The 17,551-nt window shown below is 37.6% G+C and overlaps 1 protein-coding gene and 1 long non-coding RNA gene across 13 annotated transcripts; both read left to right on the top strand.

Moving 5' to 3' along the window:
• The first annotated feature begins 516 nt into the window (after window positions 1-516).
• On the top strand, window positions 517-13,680 carry LOC104100957 (uncharacterized). 12 transcript variants are annotated; one of them, XM_070196930.1, is made up of 22 exons: window positions 517-656; window positions 1,641-1,699; window positions 2,416-2,520; window positions 2,801-2,857; window positions 2,973-3,043; window positions 3,591-3,690; window positions 3,999-4,069; window positions 4,182-4,282; window positions 4,371-4,477; window positions 4,570-4,623; window positions 4,714-4,792; window positions 5,743-5,801; window positions 6,059-6,090; window positions 9,269-9,307; window positions 9,411-9,555; window positions 9,732-9,913; window positions 9,998-10,065; window positions 10,354-10,426; window positions 10,521-10,582; window positions 10,655-11,582; window positions 11,793-12,083; window positions 13,272-13,680. In XM_070196930.1, the coding sequence occupies exons 2-22, from the start codon at window positions 1,646-1,648 to the stop codon at window positions 13,549-13,551; spliced, it is 2,958 nt and encodes a 985-aa protein (XP_070053031.1). In that variant the 5' UTR covers window positions 517-656; window positions 1,641-1,645; the 3' UTR covers window positions 13,552-13,680. The 12 variants fall into 12 exon arrangements, with proteins under 12 accessions (XP_070053031.1, XP_070053035.1, XP_070053034.1 ...); XM_070196934.1 differs by lacking the exon at window positions 517-656 and adding an exon at window positions 676-901; XM_070196933.1 differs by lacking the exon at window positions 517-656 and adding an exon at window positions 912-1,251.
• On the top strand, window positions 12,090-12,840 carry LOC138907024 (uncharacterized). Its single transcript, XR_011414705.1, has 2 exons — window positions 12,090-12,500; window positions 12,531-12,840. It is a non-coding gene; the product is annotated as an uncharacterized lncRNA (long non-coding RNA).
• Window positions 13,681-17,551: the final 3,871 nt, after the last annotated feature.

Genomic DNA, 17,551 nt, shown 5'->3' with positions numbered 1-17,551 from the left:
AGGTGCCCAGATGCACCATAGCTACGAGGTTATTAAAACTACAAATTAAAAAAGTTGGGGATCGACCTACGTACAAAGGTCATTACACTATCAATATAACATCGTGTGGTTAACTGTCTCTGTCTGTGAGTAAAATCAGTTGCTTGAAAAAATAAAGGTTACAATGAGATGTTAAATTATACTTTATACTATCAATATAGAAAAGTTAAATCCGACAATATATGTACATCATCTTTTTCCTAACTTTTACACAACGTAAAAAGAATATTAAACTTTGGCCGGGTTACGACTTGATGAGGGAAAACGATTTATTTAGATCATTATTCTATGAAAATTACAGCTATTATAATTTCTTTAATATTGAGCGCAACTTATCCCTACGGCATATAAATCTTCATGTTGGGAACTTGGATTAGTTGTTGTCAAGGGTCCACTACTGAAAATGACGCTTTTGCTACCTTTCAATTATTATGTGTTAGTCGTAACGAAAGAAATATTTTTGGACTTTTTTTGCACCACCTTGAGAAGATGCTATCCCTCCACCAACCCCATTGCTTATTGTCGCCTTTTTAATAAAGTTCTACTATAAAATGAGTTGGCAATTGAAACTTAAGGAAACAAAAATAGAACTGCCACTTCTTCTTCTTCTAGTCCAGGTAAGTTTTTAGTAGTTTCTTGACGTTTACTTACATATTTGTGTTCCCTTTTGTTTAAAGTAAAAAAATATGAATTTTCTCTCATTTTTACTATATTGCTGTAGTTTCAAATGTTGATCATCATTGATTTGAATTGCGGCTTTTTAGTTCTATTGTTGTGGTTAAAGTTGAAATTAGTCTACATTTGCTTGAATTAAAGTCTTATGTTCATCAGAGTTTAATCATGACGAAATAGTTCTCTCAATGTATATACCAGTTGCATTATATTTATTTGTTTTCTCTTCTTACTGCATTAATCTGGCGAATGATTAACTTTGTTTTGATGAGTAGATTTCAAGTTCTTGGAAGAGTAATATCTAGAATCTTGACTTTTCTCAAGTGGATGAGGGGACTGTTTGGAAGTTGGATTTTAATGAAGAGGATAAGAATGGAAGAAAAAGTCCTCACTTCTTTGCCTCTTTGGACCAATTTAAGTCTTCTAATCAAACTATTTCTTATCCAATTTTAGCCATAAGTGTCAAAAAGTTTGACTTACAGCTAATACCAAACCTTCAAGAAGTATGCTTCTTGGCAAAAATAAGTTGATGATGATCAGGTTTTATTCTCATTTCTTGAAAAGACCATTGAAGTCTTTTCTTTTTACATTGTTAGTTATCGTTCAGATATTTTTATCTCGATAAGATTAAAGCTTGAAGCCACTTCTCTTGGGGTATCTGGATTAGTCGGCCAGTGGATTCCGAATACCAGATGGTTATATAAAAAAAATATCTCGTGGGGTAGTTATCTCTTCTCAGGTTAAATTTGATTCCTTTTTGTGTTTCATTATCTTGTCCTCTTGTACTACTTGTAGGTAAGAGACGAAAAGCAAGTTGAATGGTGGATGACAGCCCTTTATTTCTTTTCTGGAATGTTATAGCTAAGTTGTTTCTAGTACTACAAGTTCCATTGCGACATTAGCTAAGTTGTTCCTCTGTTCTTTCTTAGGCAAGATGTTGGAAAATGGAGTCGATGAGGAAGAAGGACGTGATTCATTGTTGCAGAAGGTGAAACTGTTAACTGAAATTATGCAACCATTTGGCAGAAAAGTTCTTAGTTTAATCAAATACTGAATTTCCTTCTTTAGGAAATTGTGTATGATGGAATAAGATCTGCACAATCCCCTAATTATCAATCTTGGCTAAAAACATTGGGATCTTCGAAAGCTTTTATCATGGTGGTACAAATTTTTATACAAGTTGTTATACTACTATACTACTAGTATTAAAGATGCTTCAGTAGACCATTCGCAAGAGTATATACTTTGATGAATCAATTTCTTGTAGTTGGGTATTTTTATGACAAAAATCTGAAGTGACATTTTGGATTTTGGAAAAAGTTGATTTTGTCTTAAAGAGTAGGTTAGCATGTGTTAATGTATTTGTCTGCTTTGCATCTGCTGGAGGGTTCTCTGAGCATCTTCTTGGTTCGCTTTTGCAAGGCCCCCTCCAACCTCTCAAAACCCAAAGAAATGAAAGAAATTTAATTTAATGATAATAATAGTAAAACAAAAAGAGAAGGAAAGACGAGTAGTGTCTTAACCTTCATGATGCCTTTGGTCCTTTCTTATGATTCTTGGTTCCTTTGTTATCGTTGAAAAATTATGCTACTGTATGTGAAGCGCTTGATATCGGGAACTTTTTTTAATTTGTTTAGCTTTTTCTTATAAGAGAACGCAACTGTTGTTATACAAATGTATCATGTCTCATCCTTTTGCATATAGGTTGATCCTGGAAAACCTCCTTTACTCGCATGGCAGCGGAAGCTAAATTGTTCAGGAAGTACCCCTACACATTTTGCTCCTAGCATTCGAGAAATTTTACACCTCGTAAGCTTTCATATTTCCTATCTCTGTTCTACTGGGAACACGCTTAAGTATTCACTCAGAAAAACACTTGCATTTTGGCCATAATTAGTTCTTTTTATGCTTTAAATATTGGTTACATCAGTAGCATCAGAAATCTTGACCGATTTTGTTCTTAGCCAGTCTTCATCTGCATATATTTGTGCTACACTTAGTAGGTAATTTGTTGTATATCTACCTAAGACAAACCTTTATTATCTTTCTTTTGAAGTAATATAATTATCGTTTTATTTTTGGTGGATAGCTTCCACTTGGTCTTAGGTTGTGGAGGCATATAAATGAAGAAGCTGCAAAAGGAACGGTAATGTGTAATACCTGTTACCCATGTTCTAAAGTTTCATAACGTAGCAGACCATATGAATGGTATACTTATCTTCTGCCCTTTACCACCATTGTCCTCTAATTTATGTTTTCAGCCATCAATCATGGATCCGTACAACAAGCGTCTTCTCTCATGTTATCATGGCGTTCCATTAGGTGGTATTGGGTGAGTTCTCATATAATTTGTATCAATCTAATCACTAATGTAAAGTATGGGGAGCGGACGAAAATGATTTTGTAGCTTAATAGTAGAAATAATCTAATAGAAAAATAATTGAACTGTGAAATAAAGTGTGCTAAATGATGAATGGTAACATTCATTCCAGTAAAGGTCAGTCGACGGTGTTTCAGTTTAACAGGAAAGTACTTCACCATGTATTAAGGTTCTTGACTACTAACAATCTATTGAAAGTGCAAATAGTACTCTCTCCGTCCCAATTTATGTGGCACCATTTGACTTGGCACGGAGTTTTAAGTAAGAAATGAAGACTTTTTAAACTTGTTGTCTAAAACAAGCTTTAGATATTTGTGTGGCTATAAATCATCTCATGAAGGGTACAATGGGAACTCTGTTGAAGCAAATGCAAATTTATTTCCATTGATGGATGTTGAATTGATATAGAACTCTGTTGAACTTTACACTTCATTGTCTCCACATAGTTTTGAGTCTTGCAAATGTGTATGACCTTTGTAATAGAAACATCAATCTGCAGTGCAGGAAGTATTGGAAGAAGTTTGAGAGGTGAATTTCAGCGCTTTCAATTATTCCCCAGAAAATGTGAAGATACACCTATTCTTGCAAACCAGTTTTCAGTAAGTAATTCACTTAATACTACTGCTTTTAATCAAAGATAATACTCTCACTTTTCTTTGTGATACCACATTAGCTGGCAACAGAACCTTTTTATCATGCTGCTGCAATGTTATAAATACATAAACATTTATCTCGAAAGTTGATTAAGGTAGCAAACTCCAAAGAGGTTTTTGATTTCTTAACGTCTTATTAATTCATGTAAAAATAGCTGTTGATATGTAGGCAATTCTAAAGGAATAAAGATATGCAGAGTAAGGGCCTTCGTTATGGGAAGACATTTAACAGATTTGTAATTTTCCTTTAACAGGTATTCATTTCTCGCCCAAACGGAGAAAAGTTTTCAACAGTACTATGCTCTAGAGGTCCGGAAGAGCTCAAGTAAGTGACCAGCTTAACTGATGCAAGACATCAAATGACACACAAAGGCTCTAGTTGGAGCCTAGTGCTGTAGAAACATTATAAAATGATACTGAATCAGCTAGTCATACAGAACGAACACAGGATTGGGTATTGAATCATGGAAATGGAAGCTAGACGGGGAGAAATGCACATATCACGCTTTGTATCCAAGAGCATGGACTGTCTATGATGGTATTATGTACAGATAAATCAAAAGTATAAAGTCTGAATCTCTTATCTAATTCAGACTAATAAATGATATTTTAAATCATTCATCAAGCAGGTGTTCCAGATCCCGAACTCAGCATTGTTTGTCGTCAGCTTTCACCATTTATTCCACATAATTATAAGGATAGCAGCTTGCCGGTCACTGTATTCACGTTTACGGTAGGTTTAAGCATGTAGAAGACGTTTTACAAATAGCTTGACCAGTCTTAACATTTTTATATGTTAAATCTTATTCAAGAAAATTTCTGCAGCTTTCTAACTCTGGGAAGACTGATGCTGATGTGACCTTACTTTTCACATGGGCTGTATGTCGACGCATTTTTCTTTCTAGTAGAAGCATTCCTTACTGTATCAAATGAATGCTTATCATGAATTTTCTGTGCAACTTATTTCAGCATGTTTACTATCTTATCTTCAGAATTCGGTGGGTGGAATCTCAGAATTCTCTGGCGGACATGTTAATAAGAAGATTTTGTAAGAATATTTCCTACTTCATCATCAATTAATATTGTTAGTTTACAGATATGTATAGTGTAGTCTTGTCCCACATTGGAAGAGGAGTAATATCTCCTTGTAGTGTATAGCTATATATAGGGACATCTTGTATTGTATTTATCATCCAATATCAATAACATATTTTCTCTCGTGCCTTCTCACATGGTATCAGAGCATTAGTGAGAAAAAATCGTTGTGCGTCATTCCAGCGTTAACCGGGAAGAAAGAACTTAGTCATCGTGCAATTTTTCCGGTGACCTAAGGCTTGTCTAAGTGAAAGTCACTTTCTGTCGGTGTTGTGCTAAAACCAACACCACCACGAGGTAGATCTCCCTCCGACGACCAACCCCTGAAATTTTATCCAGCAGAAAAGTCGCCGTGCTCCTCCACGCGCCGTCAACAACAACTTTTCCGGCGAGGATTCCGGCCATTTTTTCGCGAAGCTTCTTCAGGACAGTGTGCTTTCCTCAAAATTCCGAGCCTACTCATCTAGTTTAAATCAAATTCCGACCACTTTTATATTTTTCCGGCGTGAACAGTGACCTTTCCAGCCATTTTTTGAAAACATTTCTTCAGGACAGCTTGCTCGCAAAGGAATTCCGAGTCTATCCATCTTGGTTACGACAAAATCCGACAACTTTAGAATTTTCCGGCGAGCTACAGTGTTTCCAGCGTGAACAGTGTTTCCGGCACAGAACAGTGTTTTGTTTTCCTACTGTAAACAGTGTTTTCCAAGCTATTTCTTCAGTTTTCTCACAGGAGTTACTTATTTCCTCTATTTCAAGTTAACCCTACTACTACAAATTGTAGCGACATGGGAATCGATACTTTGAATAGTCGGATGGTTTCTTTAGCAGAGTATATAGAGTTCCTTCAGTATATAGCATGTAAGCAGACATCTTCTAAGATAGTTTTTGTTGTTCAAACAGGTAATAGCGTGACTTGTTTCTCCCATCTTCATCCTCTGAGTCTTGGGTCATTGATTCAGGTACATCAGATCATATTTCTGGTAACAAATCTCTTTTCACTACTATTTCGTATTCTCAATCTCTTCCAAAAGTCACAATGGCCAATGGGTCTCAAACCATGGCAACTGCAATAGATCAAGCAAGCCCACTTCTTTTCTTACCTTTAGATTCAGTTCTTTATGTTCCCAATAGTCCTTTTAATCTCATTGTTGTTAGTCGCTTAGCCAAATCGCTTAAATGTGTTGTTTTATTTCTTGATGACCATGTTTTTATACAGGAACGCAGTACGAGGCGGATCATTGGTACCAGGTGTGAATCAAACGGACTTTATTACCTTATCCTTGCTAAATCATATGGACTCACATCTTGTCTTCCTTCTACAATTTATCCTGTTACTGATTCACCAGATTTATTACATAAACGGTTGGGACATCCCAGTTTGTCAAAACTTCAGAAAATGGTATCTGGTTTATCTCACTTGTCAGCTCTAGAGTGTGAGTCATGTCATCTCGGTAAGCATACCCGCTCCCATTTCCCTCGGCGTCTTGATAATCGAGCAAAGTCACATTTTACTTTAGTCCATTCAAATGTTTGGGGTCCTAGTCGGGTCTGTTCCATCTTGGGATTCCGCTACTTTGTCAATTTCATTGATGATTATTCCAGGTGCACTTGGATATTTTTGATAAAAAATCGATCTGAGCTGTTTTCTATTTTCCAGACCTTCCACGCTGAAATTCAAAATCAATTTGGGGTTTCTATTCGCACATTTCATAGTGATAATGCCCGAGAGTATTTGTCTTCCCTATTTCAGCAGTTTATGAAATTTCATGGGATTATTCATCAAACATCTTGTCCGTACACATCTTAACAAAATGGGGTAGTTGATAGAAAGAATAGACATCTTATTGAAACTGCTCGTACCCTACTCATACAATCTCATGTTCCATTTCGTTTTTGGGGGGATGCAATTCTTACATCTTGCTATCTTATTAATCGTATGCCATCTTCAGCTATCCAGAACCAAGTTCCATTCTCTGTCATATTTCCCCATTTACCTTTGTTCTCTCTTCCACCCCGTATCTTTGGAAGCACTTGTTTAGTCCATAACCTTACTCCAGGAACAGATAAGTTAGCTCCTCGTGCTCTTAAGTGCGTATTTTTGGATTTCTCGAGAACACAAAAAGGGTATCGATGCTACTCTCCTGACCTCCAGCGGTATCTTATGTCTGCTGATGTTACCTTCTTTGAAACCCAATCATACTTCACAGGTTCAGGTCATCACTTAGATATTTCTGAGGTACTACCAGTTTCATCTTTTGGAGATTCAGTCACTCTAGCTCCACCACCTACAGCTCCAGTTGTAGCTCCACCACCTATAGCTCCAGTTCCACCACCTACAGCTCTGGTTGTAGCTCCACCACCTATAGCTCCAGTTCCTTCACATAATCCAGTTCAATCTTCTGCAGCTCCACCACTCTTGACTTATCATCGTCGTCCACATCCAGTATTAGGCCCAGGTGATTCACGACCCGCATCAGATTCTGCACCTACTGCGGACTTGTCTCCTCTTAGTCAACCAATTGCACTCCGCAAAGGTGTACAATCCACACTTAATCCTAATCCCCACTATGTCGGTTTAAGTTATCATCGTCTATCGTCACCTCATTATACTTTTATATCTTCTTTGTCCACTGTTTCTATCCCTAAGTCTACAGGTGAGGCACTATCTCATCCAGGATGGCGACATGCTATGATTGACGAGATGTCTGCTTTACATGCGAGTGACACTTGGGAGCTTGTTCCTCTTCCTGCAGGTAAGTCTACCGTTGGTTGTCGTTGGGTTTATGCAGTCAAAGTCGCCCCGGATGGCCAGGTTGATCGGCTTAAGGCTTGTCTTGTTGCAAAAGGATATACTCAGATTTTTGGGCTTGATTATAGTGATACTTTCTCTCCCGTGGCTAAAGTAGCATTTGTTCGTCTCTTTTTGTCCATGGTTGTTGTACGTCATTGGCCTCTTTATCAGTTAGACATTAAGAATGTTTTTCTCCACGTTGATCTTGAGGAAGAAGTTTATATGGAGCAACCACCTGATTTTGTTGCTCAGGGGGAGTTTAATGGTTGTGTGTGCAGATTGCGCATGTCACTAAATTGTTTGAAACAGTCCCCTCGAGCTTGGTTTGGTAAGTTCAGCACAATTATTCAGGAGTTCGGCATGACTCGTAGTGAGGCTGATCACTCTGTGTTTTATCGGCATTCTGCTCCTAATTTGTGTATTTATCTAGTGGTTTATGTTGATGATATTGTTATTACTGGTAATGATCAAGATGATATTATTAATCTGAAGCAACATCTCTTTCAGCACTTCCAGACTAAGGATCTGGGCAGATTGAAGTATTTTCTAGGTATTGAGGTCGCTCAGTTTAGCTCAGGTATTGTTATTTCACAGCGGAAGTATGCCTTAGACATTCTTGAGGAGACAGGAATGATGGGTTGCAGTCCTATTGACTCTCCTATGGATCCGAATGCTAAGCTTCTGCCTGGACAGGGGGAGCCTCTTAAAGACCCTACGAGATATAGGAGGCTGGTTGGCAAATTGAATTACCTCATAGTGACTAGACCTGATATTTCTTTTCCGGTGGGTGTTGTAAGTCAGTTTATGGATTCTCCGTGTGATAGTCACTGGGATGCAGTTGTTCGCATTCTTCGGTATATAAAGTCAGCTCCAGGCAAAGGATTACTATTCGAGGATCGAGGCACGAGCAGATTGTTGGGTACACAGATGTTGATTGGGCAGGATCGCCTATTGATAGACGTTCTACGTCTGTATATTGTGTTCTAGTAGGAGGTAATTTGGTCTCGTGGAAGAGCAAGAAACAGAATGTAGTTGCTCGATCTAGCGCCGAAGCCGAATATCGGGCCATGGCTTTGGCGACATGTGAGTTAGTTTGGGTCAAGCAGTTGCTCAAGGAGTTAAAGTTCGGAGAAATCGGCAAGATGGAACTAGTGTGGGATAATAAAGCTGCTCTTCATATTGCGTCAAATCCGGTGTTCCATGAGAGGACTAAACACATTGAGATCGACTGTCACTTTGTCAGAGAAAAAATAATTTCAGGAGATATTGTTACAAAGTTTGTAAAGTCGAATGATCAACTAGCAGATATTTTCACTAAGTCTCTTACTGGTTCTCGTATTAGTTACATGTGTAACAAACTCGGTACATATGATGTGTATGCACCGGCTTGAGGGGGAGTGTTAGTTTACAAATATGTATAGTGTAGTCTTGTCCCACATTGGAAGAGGAGTAATATCTCCTTGCAGTGTATAGCTATAAATAGGGACATCTTATATTGTATTTATCATCCAATATCAATAACATATTTTCTCCCGTGTCTTCTCACAAATATTAAGCGTCTAATGGAATCAGTTTGGTTTCGTTGCTAATTGTATTGGATGATTAATTCTGATCAATATGTATTGGCCTCTGTAGGATGGAAGACTGTGTCCATGGCATCCTCCTCCATCACAAGTATGTTTTGTGTAAACTGTCCTCTATTCTATAGCTACAATCCTTTTCTTTTCCCCACATGCTTGATAGTTTTATTACAATACAACTGTATTTTTCCGTTCAGCACTTCAGATGGACTCCCTCCGGTGAACTTTGCCATTGCAGCTCAAGAAACTGCGGATGTCCGTGTCTCAGAATGTCCATGCTTTTTGATATCTGGAGAGTCTGAGATTATGACAGCAAGGGACATGTGGAGGGAAATCGAGAAGGTTAGTTTGTTTTCCTGGTTCTTGCATATAAACAACAGCTACGCATGTTATTAATTTTTATATCATTACTTTAAAGCTCAACCTTTTTGTTTATTCAAATGATTATGATGAATATGAGCATTAACATTATGTCTATTCTGGACTCCTAATTCCTTTGCAATTTTTCTTTATAACAGCATGGTTCATTTGACCATCTTAAGGATGCTCAGACCTTGATAACATCGGAAAAGGGATCATCTATTGGAGCTTCCTTAGCAGCATCTGTTAAAATTCCACCTGGTGCTGTTCGGACAGTTACTTTTTCACTTGCCTGGGACTGCCCAGAAATAAGATTTCCCAGCGGCAAGACTTACCACAGGTCATAAATCAGTTCTTGTATCTAGAGTCTTATGATTAAAATTGTTCATTGCTAAATATATTTGGATGTTAAACATTGTCTCAGACGATATACAAAATTCTATGATGTTCAAGGTGATGGTTCAGCTATTATTGCCCATGACGCTATTCTAGGTAATTATATCAATCATGGAATTGTAATGTACATTTTATGGTATTTCCAGTATTAGTGTATTATTTATGTTTTGGAGCTGCACAACAAAAGGGAGAATGGCTTCAACAAAAAATTTCCATTACAAAAGTATCATTAAACAGCAAATTTACTCAATTTGACAGATATGACTAATGACTCATGATCTCCAATGATTTTGTTATGAACAAACTGGCTTTCTGTGAATGGATGGATGTGAACATACATTATATAAGCATTCTAATTTCATTGTTCGTCTATCTTTAAACTAGAACATAACAATTGGGAGCGTGAGATTGAAGCGTGGCAGAATCCAATACTTGAAGACACAAACCTGCCAGAATGGTGAAACATAGATTTTAAGTGCTTTTTCCTCAGAATATATACATGTCATTGCAGTTTCTAAATAAACTTCTGAAGTGTCAACCATTTGCATCAGGTACCGCATCACTCTTTTCAACGAGCTTTATTATCTTAATGCAGGGGGCACGATTTGGACAGGTAAACGGAAAGGAAATTCTGTTAGCATTCTATGTTACTGTGTCTAATTAACGCTATATTTTAATGTCATAGATGGATCCTTACCCATGCAAAACTTTGGAACCATTTGGGAGAAAAAGTTTTCCCTCGATAAAGCCAAATCGGATTCTCAGAAAACATTAAAATTGGATGAAAAACATGAGACCTATATGGGATTACTTTCTAGGATGAAATCTACTGTTAACGAACTTCAGACTCCAGTGGCATCAAACTCTGCTTTTGGTACTTATCTACTTCAAGATGGAGAGGAGAACATTGGCCAGTTTCTTTATCTTGAAGGGATTGAATATCACATGTTTAATACCTATGATGTTCATTTTTATGCGTCATATGCACTATTAATGCTCTTCCCAAAACTTGAGCTGAGCATCCAAAGAGACTGCGCAATGGCGGTAATGATGCATGATCCATCTAAAATGAATATTATGAGTGATGGAACATGGGCCTCCAGAAAAGTGCTTGGAGCCGTCCCTCATGATATTGGACTTAATGATCCATGGTTTGAAGTAAATGCATACAATTTCTTCAACTCAGACAGATGGAAGGACTTAAATTCGAAATTTGTCCTTCAAGTTTACAGGGATTTTGTTGCTACCGGTGATAAAAATTTTGGAAAATCTGTTTGGCCATCAGTATACATAGCTATAGCATATATGGATCAGTTTGATAAGGATGGGGATGGCATGATTGAAAATGAAGGGTTCCCTGATCAGACGTACGATGCATGGACTGTTAGTGGAGTGAGCACATATTGTGGTGGGCTCTGGGTAGCAGCTCTGCAAGCTGCCTCGGCGATGGCTCGTGAGGTTGGTGATGCTGAAGCTGCTGATTACCTTTGGGCAAAGTTTCAGAAGGCAAAATCCGTATATGACAAGTTATGGAATGGTTCTTACTTTAATTATGACAATAGTGGTCGTAGATCAAGTTCTTCAATTCACGCTGATCAGTTGGCTGGTCAATGGTGAGTTATTTCTTCATCTTACGGGGCAAGAGGAACTAATGGCTTTAAACTGATGAATTTTTTCTAAATTTAGAGAAAAGAACTTGAAATTCACCACCTATGAATATATTGCGTTTTTCATGTTCTTTGAAGTTTCATATGGTTGATAGACCCGTGATAACTTGAAACTTTACCATAAAACCTGTTTCTCATTAGTATGCTATCTCATAGGTATGCGAGAGCGAGTGGTCTTTCACCTATTGCTGATGAAGAGAAGATAAGAACTGCTCTCAAGAAAATCTATGATTTCAATGTGTTAAAGCATAAAGGAGGGATTCGAGGGGCTGTAAACGGGATGCAACCAAATGGAAAACCTGATATGTCTGCTATGCAGTCAAGAGAAATATGGACAGGAGTCACATATTCTCTTGCTGCTAATATGATACAAGAGGGCTTGGTGGACATAGCATTTCATACAGCAAGTGGAATACACTCCACAGCTTGGTCAGAAGAAGGTTTTGGGTAAGTTTCTTTTTTCTCTACTTTTTTCTCTTTGCTTGGAGGTTATCATTTCCAGGCTGAAATGATGAGTTGTCATTCAACTTGAAATACTGATTTCGTTGCGTAGCAACTATAATTTTCTTCTTTTATTTTCTGATACATGAATTGTTCGGGGACTTGAGTGGGTCCGGATAAGATGAGGTTTCTAGTGAGCTATTTGTTGGACAAATCAACCAAACAGCATTTTAGCAATACAAATTGGAAACCACTCTTTGTTGAGAAGTTTTCCATTATCATATGATTACAAGTCACCTAGTGAATCAGGGAAAACCTATTCTAGGCTTGGTGATTGTTTGCGATAAACTAGATACTAGTAAAGATTGCATCCATTTAGATATGCATAGATTGTTTTAGCAAGACATTACCCAGAACCGTGAAGTTCTGTTAGATATCTATTATTTAAGGAAGAGGAAGTTAGTTTTGGTGCTACTATTTTGTGATGCTTGTGACATTCTTTTTTTTTTTTTCATTTCCAAAATTCCCTTAGTCACTACTATTCTGACTATCAAGAATAGAGAAAAAGGCTATATTGCTACGGGTGTCAAGGATCACCATTTATCAAGCTAATAGTTGTAGGTTGGTCATACCATTAAGCATCACTGTTAAAACGAATATATGTTTATGCCTTTGTTTGATAGATTATTTAATGAAATTGCTCATAGCTTCAGCCTGTTCATAAGAGAAGCATCACAATAATGTGTGCCAAGCTATGAAGAAATATGAATCCAAAGCTATAATGACATCTCTATTGACTAGTTGATTAGCTCCCTAAACTTTGTGAGCTTCCGCTTTCATTTAGCCTAGTCTAGCTTATATCCACTGTTGATGCAACTCCATACTGACACCTCACTACTAATTTCACTTTCATTTAGTTTCTAATTTAATTAATGGCTAAGAGATTTCATACTCTTTCTTTACAGTTTTAGGTGTTCCAGTTCATGAAACGACTCTGCAACGAAATTTTAACATCCTTAGAAAGTCTGTTGATATTTTAGGGCATGTAGATACTCGTACAATGTCTCCTGTTCATAGTTCTGCACTCGCCTTTATACAGTTTGATAGGTGATTTCATGTTTTGAAACAGGAATTAAAGTAGTAGATCTTCTTAACCATTTAGCAGAGATCAACTGTAGGTTCTTGTATGCGCAGGTTTGGTTTCCAAACGCCTGAGGGATGGAACACATATGATCACTATAGATCACTGTGTTACATGAGGCCCTTAGCAATTTGGGCAATGCAATGGGCTCTGTCAAAGACAAAGCTTCACAATCAGGAGATGAAGCACAGTGCAAGTGAGAATTCTTTGTATGTAAAGCAACATGCAGGATTTCAAGAGGTTGCTCGCCTTCTGAAGTTACCAGAAGAAAAAGCTTCTAAAAGTTACATTCAGTTGTTGCATGAGTTTCTTTGTAAGAAACTATCAATTTGATTGTCGAAACATTGGAAATCACGTCTCTGTATTGTTTTGTTTTATTTTCCTCGAAATGTATTCCTCAATAACAAACTAGCAGAGCCTGTTTTTAACTGTATGTAAAATGCTCAATGTTTTTTTCTTTCATTTCCTTTCTTTTCTTTTCCCAAGGGTAACTATTGAAGAAATAAAGAACAAATGCTCATTGAAATGACACTTTATCGCCCTGCTCATTTCAAATAATATCCGCATTGTTCATAAGTTCGATCACGCAAATCAATTTTTAGTCGTGTACCTTAATTTTGCAAAGCTTCTGAGTAATTTCCTTGAGCTGATATTCATTATGATCGTCATTTAAATGAAAGAAACTTCATCACTATATTGTACATTATATTTTTAAGCTTCCGCTATGCAAGGAGGCCGATGAAAGGCCGGATCAAATTGGATCTTATGTAAGCAATTTTACCTTGCATCTCTACAAAAGGCTATTTCCATAGCTTGAACCAATTTTGCCTTTTTGCCAAGGATCCCCTTCTTCCATTGAATATCTAAATATTGAACAAATGAATTAAAACTTGACTTTGTCATAAAATCAAAGAAAACATATCTAATTGTTAGAAGTAAGAAAGGATCTTTTTAGAAGGAAAAGTGAAAGGGACTAAAATCTTTCACAATTTTGATGTGTATGCATCAAAAGGAATATAATAGTATCTAACATATTCATTTTTACCCTAATCATCCAACTACACCGACAAATATTAGTACTTTTTAAGCCAAGAAATTGATAGGAAGATTTTAAATCATTTGATCTTAAAGACATGTACGAGGGAGCCAAGACCCGTGTAAGGACAGTAGGAGGAAACTCAGGCTACTTTCCGGTCTTGATGAGGTTGCACCAAGGATGAAGCCTTAGCATGTTCTTATTTTCCTTAGTGATGGATGAATTGACGCGTCACATTGCAGATGACATAGTACTGATTAACGAGACGTGAGGCGATGTTACACTAGGCTGGAGGTTTGGAGACAAACCCTAAAGTCTAAGGGTTTCAGGTTAAGCGGGATTTAGACAGAATACCTGAGTGCAAGTTCAGTGACGCAACTTATGAAGTGGACTTGGAAGTGAGACTTGATACACAAGTCATCCCAAGAGAGAAAGTTTCAAGTAGCGTGGGTCATTAATTCAAGGTAATTGGGAGATTGACAATGATGTCATCCATTGTATTAGGGGGATAAATGAAATAGGGGCTCGCATCTAGTATCTTGTGTGATAAGAATGTGCCACCAAGACTTAAATGTAAGTTCTATAGAGTAGTTGTTAGGCCGACTATACTAGTTTTTATTAATGCTTTATATCTCCATATTTTTCTACGCCTAATTTCCTTTACTTAATAAAATCCATAATTTCAAAAATAATAAAATGAATAATTAAGTTGATAGTTCATTGTTGGCTTACCTAGCGGCAACGTTGGGCTCCATCACGACCTATAGCAGCCCAACACGACCTATAGCGGGAATTGTTATGGTCCCTAATTTTGGATCGAGTCGCTAGACGATTAACACGAAAGTCAGGCCCAACACGAAAGTCTATGCCCTTGTTCTTGTTCCTAGACTTGCCTATGATTGCTGGATTTGCAATTCAATCAAGGAATTGCACACCTAGAACTTGTTTGAGAAAAGCTCCAAATCTCTATGACTTGAAGAAATTCAACCTGATAAGCGTCAACTCTTTTAAATAGAGGGTTACATAGCAAGAGTCCTAACTCAGAAAAGAGTCCTAACTAAAAGAAATAACAAGTCCTAAATCCCTAAGGGATATTTTATTCAAGCTGACAAAATAATTCAGAAAATATCAATCATTATCTATCCTATTAATTCTTTCGTCTAGTATATGGTCTGCCAACAAACGCATCCATAACATTACTCCCTTCCTGTAGAAAAAGCTTGTCCTCAAGCTTGAAGTCTGGAAAGGCAGATTTGAAATGATTCACATTCTCCCAAGTGGAATCCTCAACGGAGAAACCACACCACTGAACCAAAAGTTCCCAATTACCATGATTCGGGCGTGATCGGAGGACAGAGCAAGGGGTGGGAACAATGCGTTATTCTTCAACTGGTGGAAGAGTAGGTAGAGTTGCATGTATCTCACCCTTGAATGGCTTAAGAAGTGACACATGAAACACATCATGAAGCTTGTAACCTGCAGGTAGATCAAGTTGATAAGCTACAGATTCTATGCGCTTCAAAACTGCAAAGGGGCCATAATACTGTGGTGCAAGTTTATGATAAACACGGCTAGCCAGAGCTTGTTGTAGCTTGGCTCGAATATCCTGTAAGACAACATCTCGGTCTATTAATGTTCGGTCAACAACATCAACTCGAGATGAACCAGTCATGTAGGATTGCAATCTGGGAGGTTCGCAGCCATAAACAACTAGAAATGGAGACGTGTGAAGTGTTGAATGGAAATAAGTGTTATAGCAAAATTCAGCTTCCGAAATCTATTCTACCCATTTTGTAGGACGATAACCCACCAAGCATCGCAAATACATCTCGATTGTGTGATTAACAACCTCGGTTTGGTTGTCCGACTGTGGATGATAAGCAGATAAAATTTAATTTAATCCCACATAAATGAAATAATTCTTTTTAGAACGTACTTGTGAAGAGGGGATCTCGATCATTGACAATTGATTCTGGGATACCATGCAAACGAACAATATTCTCATAGAAAAGTCTTGCTATAGAAGACGCATTATATGGATGAGCAAGAGGAATAAAATGTGCATATTTAGAGAACCGGTCCACAATCACCAATAACACTATTTTACCTAATGATTTTGGCAGCCCATCAATAAAATCCATTGAGATATCCGACCAGATCTGATTAGGTAGTTGTAAAGGTTGTAACAGTCCTGCTGGACTCAAATTAACAGCCTTATTACGTTGGCAAACCGAACAAGCAGCAATATAATCCTTGATAGATGTCTTCATAGTTGGCCAATAAACATCCTTGCGAATACGTTGCATGGTATTCTGAACACCTTCATGTGTGCTATCATGAAACCCGGACAAGACAGAAGCTACCAATGGTGAATTTGACAAGAGATAAATCTCGTCTCTAAAGAACAACAATCCATCTCGAAATACTCAATCGGCATCCATCTCTCCCTATTTAATTTTAGTTTGAAGTTCTCGAAGAATTGGTGACTGCTTGACTTCTGCCCAGACTTCATCAAATATCAAAACCTGAGGCTGGGAAATAACAAATAACATATCTTCAGTCCCTTCTCGTCGTGATAATGCATATGCAGCAGTATTCAAGCGCCTGACCTTGTATTCAACCCGAAAAGCATACCTCGTCAACTTGCTAAGCCAATGTTGTTGAGGAGAAGTAGTAAGACGTTGATCTAACAAGTATTTAATATTATAATGATCAGTTCGAATTAGAAAGGCTCGACCCAAAAGATAACGTCTCCAATGTTGAATTGCCTTTGTCAAGCCTATCAATTCACGTTCATAAGCTGGAAGTTTTAGGTTTAGATCAGCTAGCTTACAACTAATAAAAAGCAATTGGATGTCCCTTCTGTTAAAGGACTGCTCCTATTCCATCACCTGAAGCATCACACTCAATAACAAATTCTTCGTCAAAATTTGGCAACTGTAAGATTGGGGCAGCAATTAATGCCTTTTTAAGAGCTTCAAAAGAAGCAAGTGTATCATCATTCCACTTAAAAGAATGTCGCTTAAGCATACTTGTTAAGGGAGCAGCAATCAGACCAAAATTCTGGATGAATTTGTGGTAATATCCTGCCAAGCCCAAGAATCCATGCAATATTTTTGTTGATTGCGGTTGAGGCCAGTCCACCACGGCCTTGATCTTGTTGTCATCAGCTGAAACACTTGTGTTTGAAACTATGTGGCCCAGATAAGCTACTTGTTTTTCGCCAAAGGAACATTTGGATTTTTTAAAACAAAGGCGATGAGCTTGCAGTAACTCAAGGATGATTCGCATGTGCGA

Source organism: Nicotiana tomentosiformis, chromosome 3 (genome assembly GCF_000390325.3).
Source record: "Nicotiana tomentosiformis chromosome 3, ASM39032v3, whole genome shotgun sequence".
Lineage (NCBI taxonomy): Eukaryota > Viridiplantae > Streptophyta > Magnoliopsida > Solanales > Solanaceae > Nicotiana > Nicotiana tomentosiformis.
This window is presented reverse-complemented; position numbering and strand designations above follow the sequence as displayed.

What these genes read in the sequence shown, in the direction of transcription:
- LOC104100957 (XM_070196928.1), top strand. Translation starts at nt 1,530, where the DNA reads ATGGTGGATGACAGCCCTTTATTTCTTTTCTGGAATGTTATAGCTAAG. An exon ending in AGCGGCAAGACTTACCACAG is followed by an intron (nt 9,914 to 9,997) that starts GTCATAAATCAG and finishes ACATTGTCTCAG; the next exon opens with ACGATATACAAAATTCTATG. An exon ending in GATCAGTTGGCTGGTCAATG is followed by an intron (nt 11,583 to 11,792) that starts GTGAGTTATTTC and finishes GCTATCTCATAG; the next exon opens with GTATGCGAGAGCGAGTGGTC.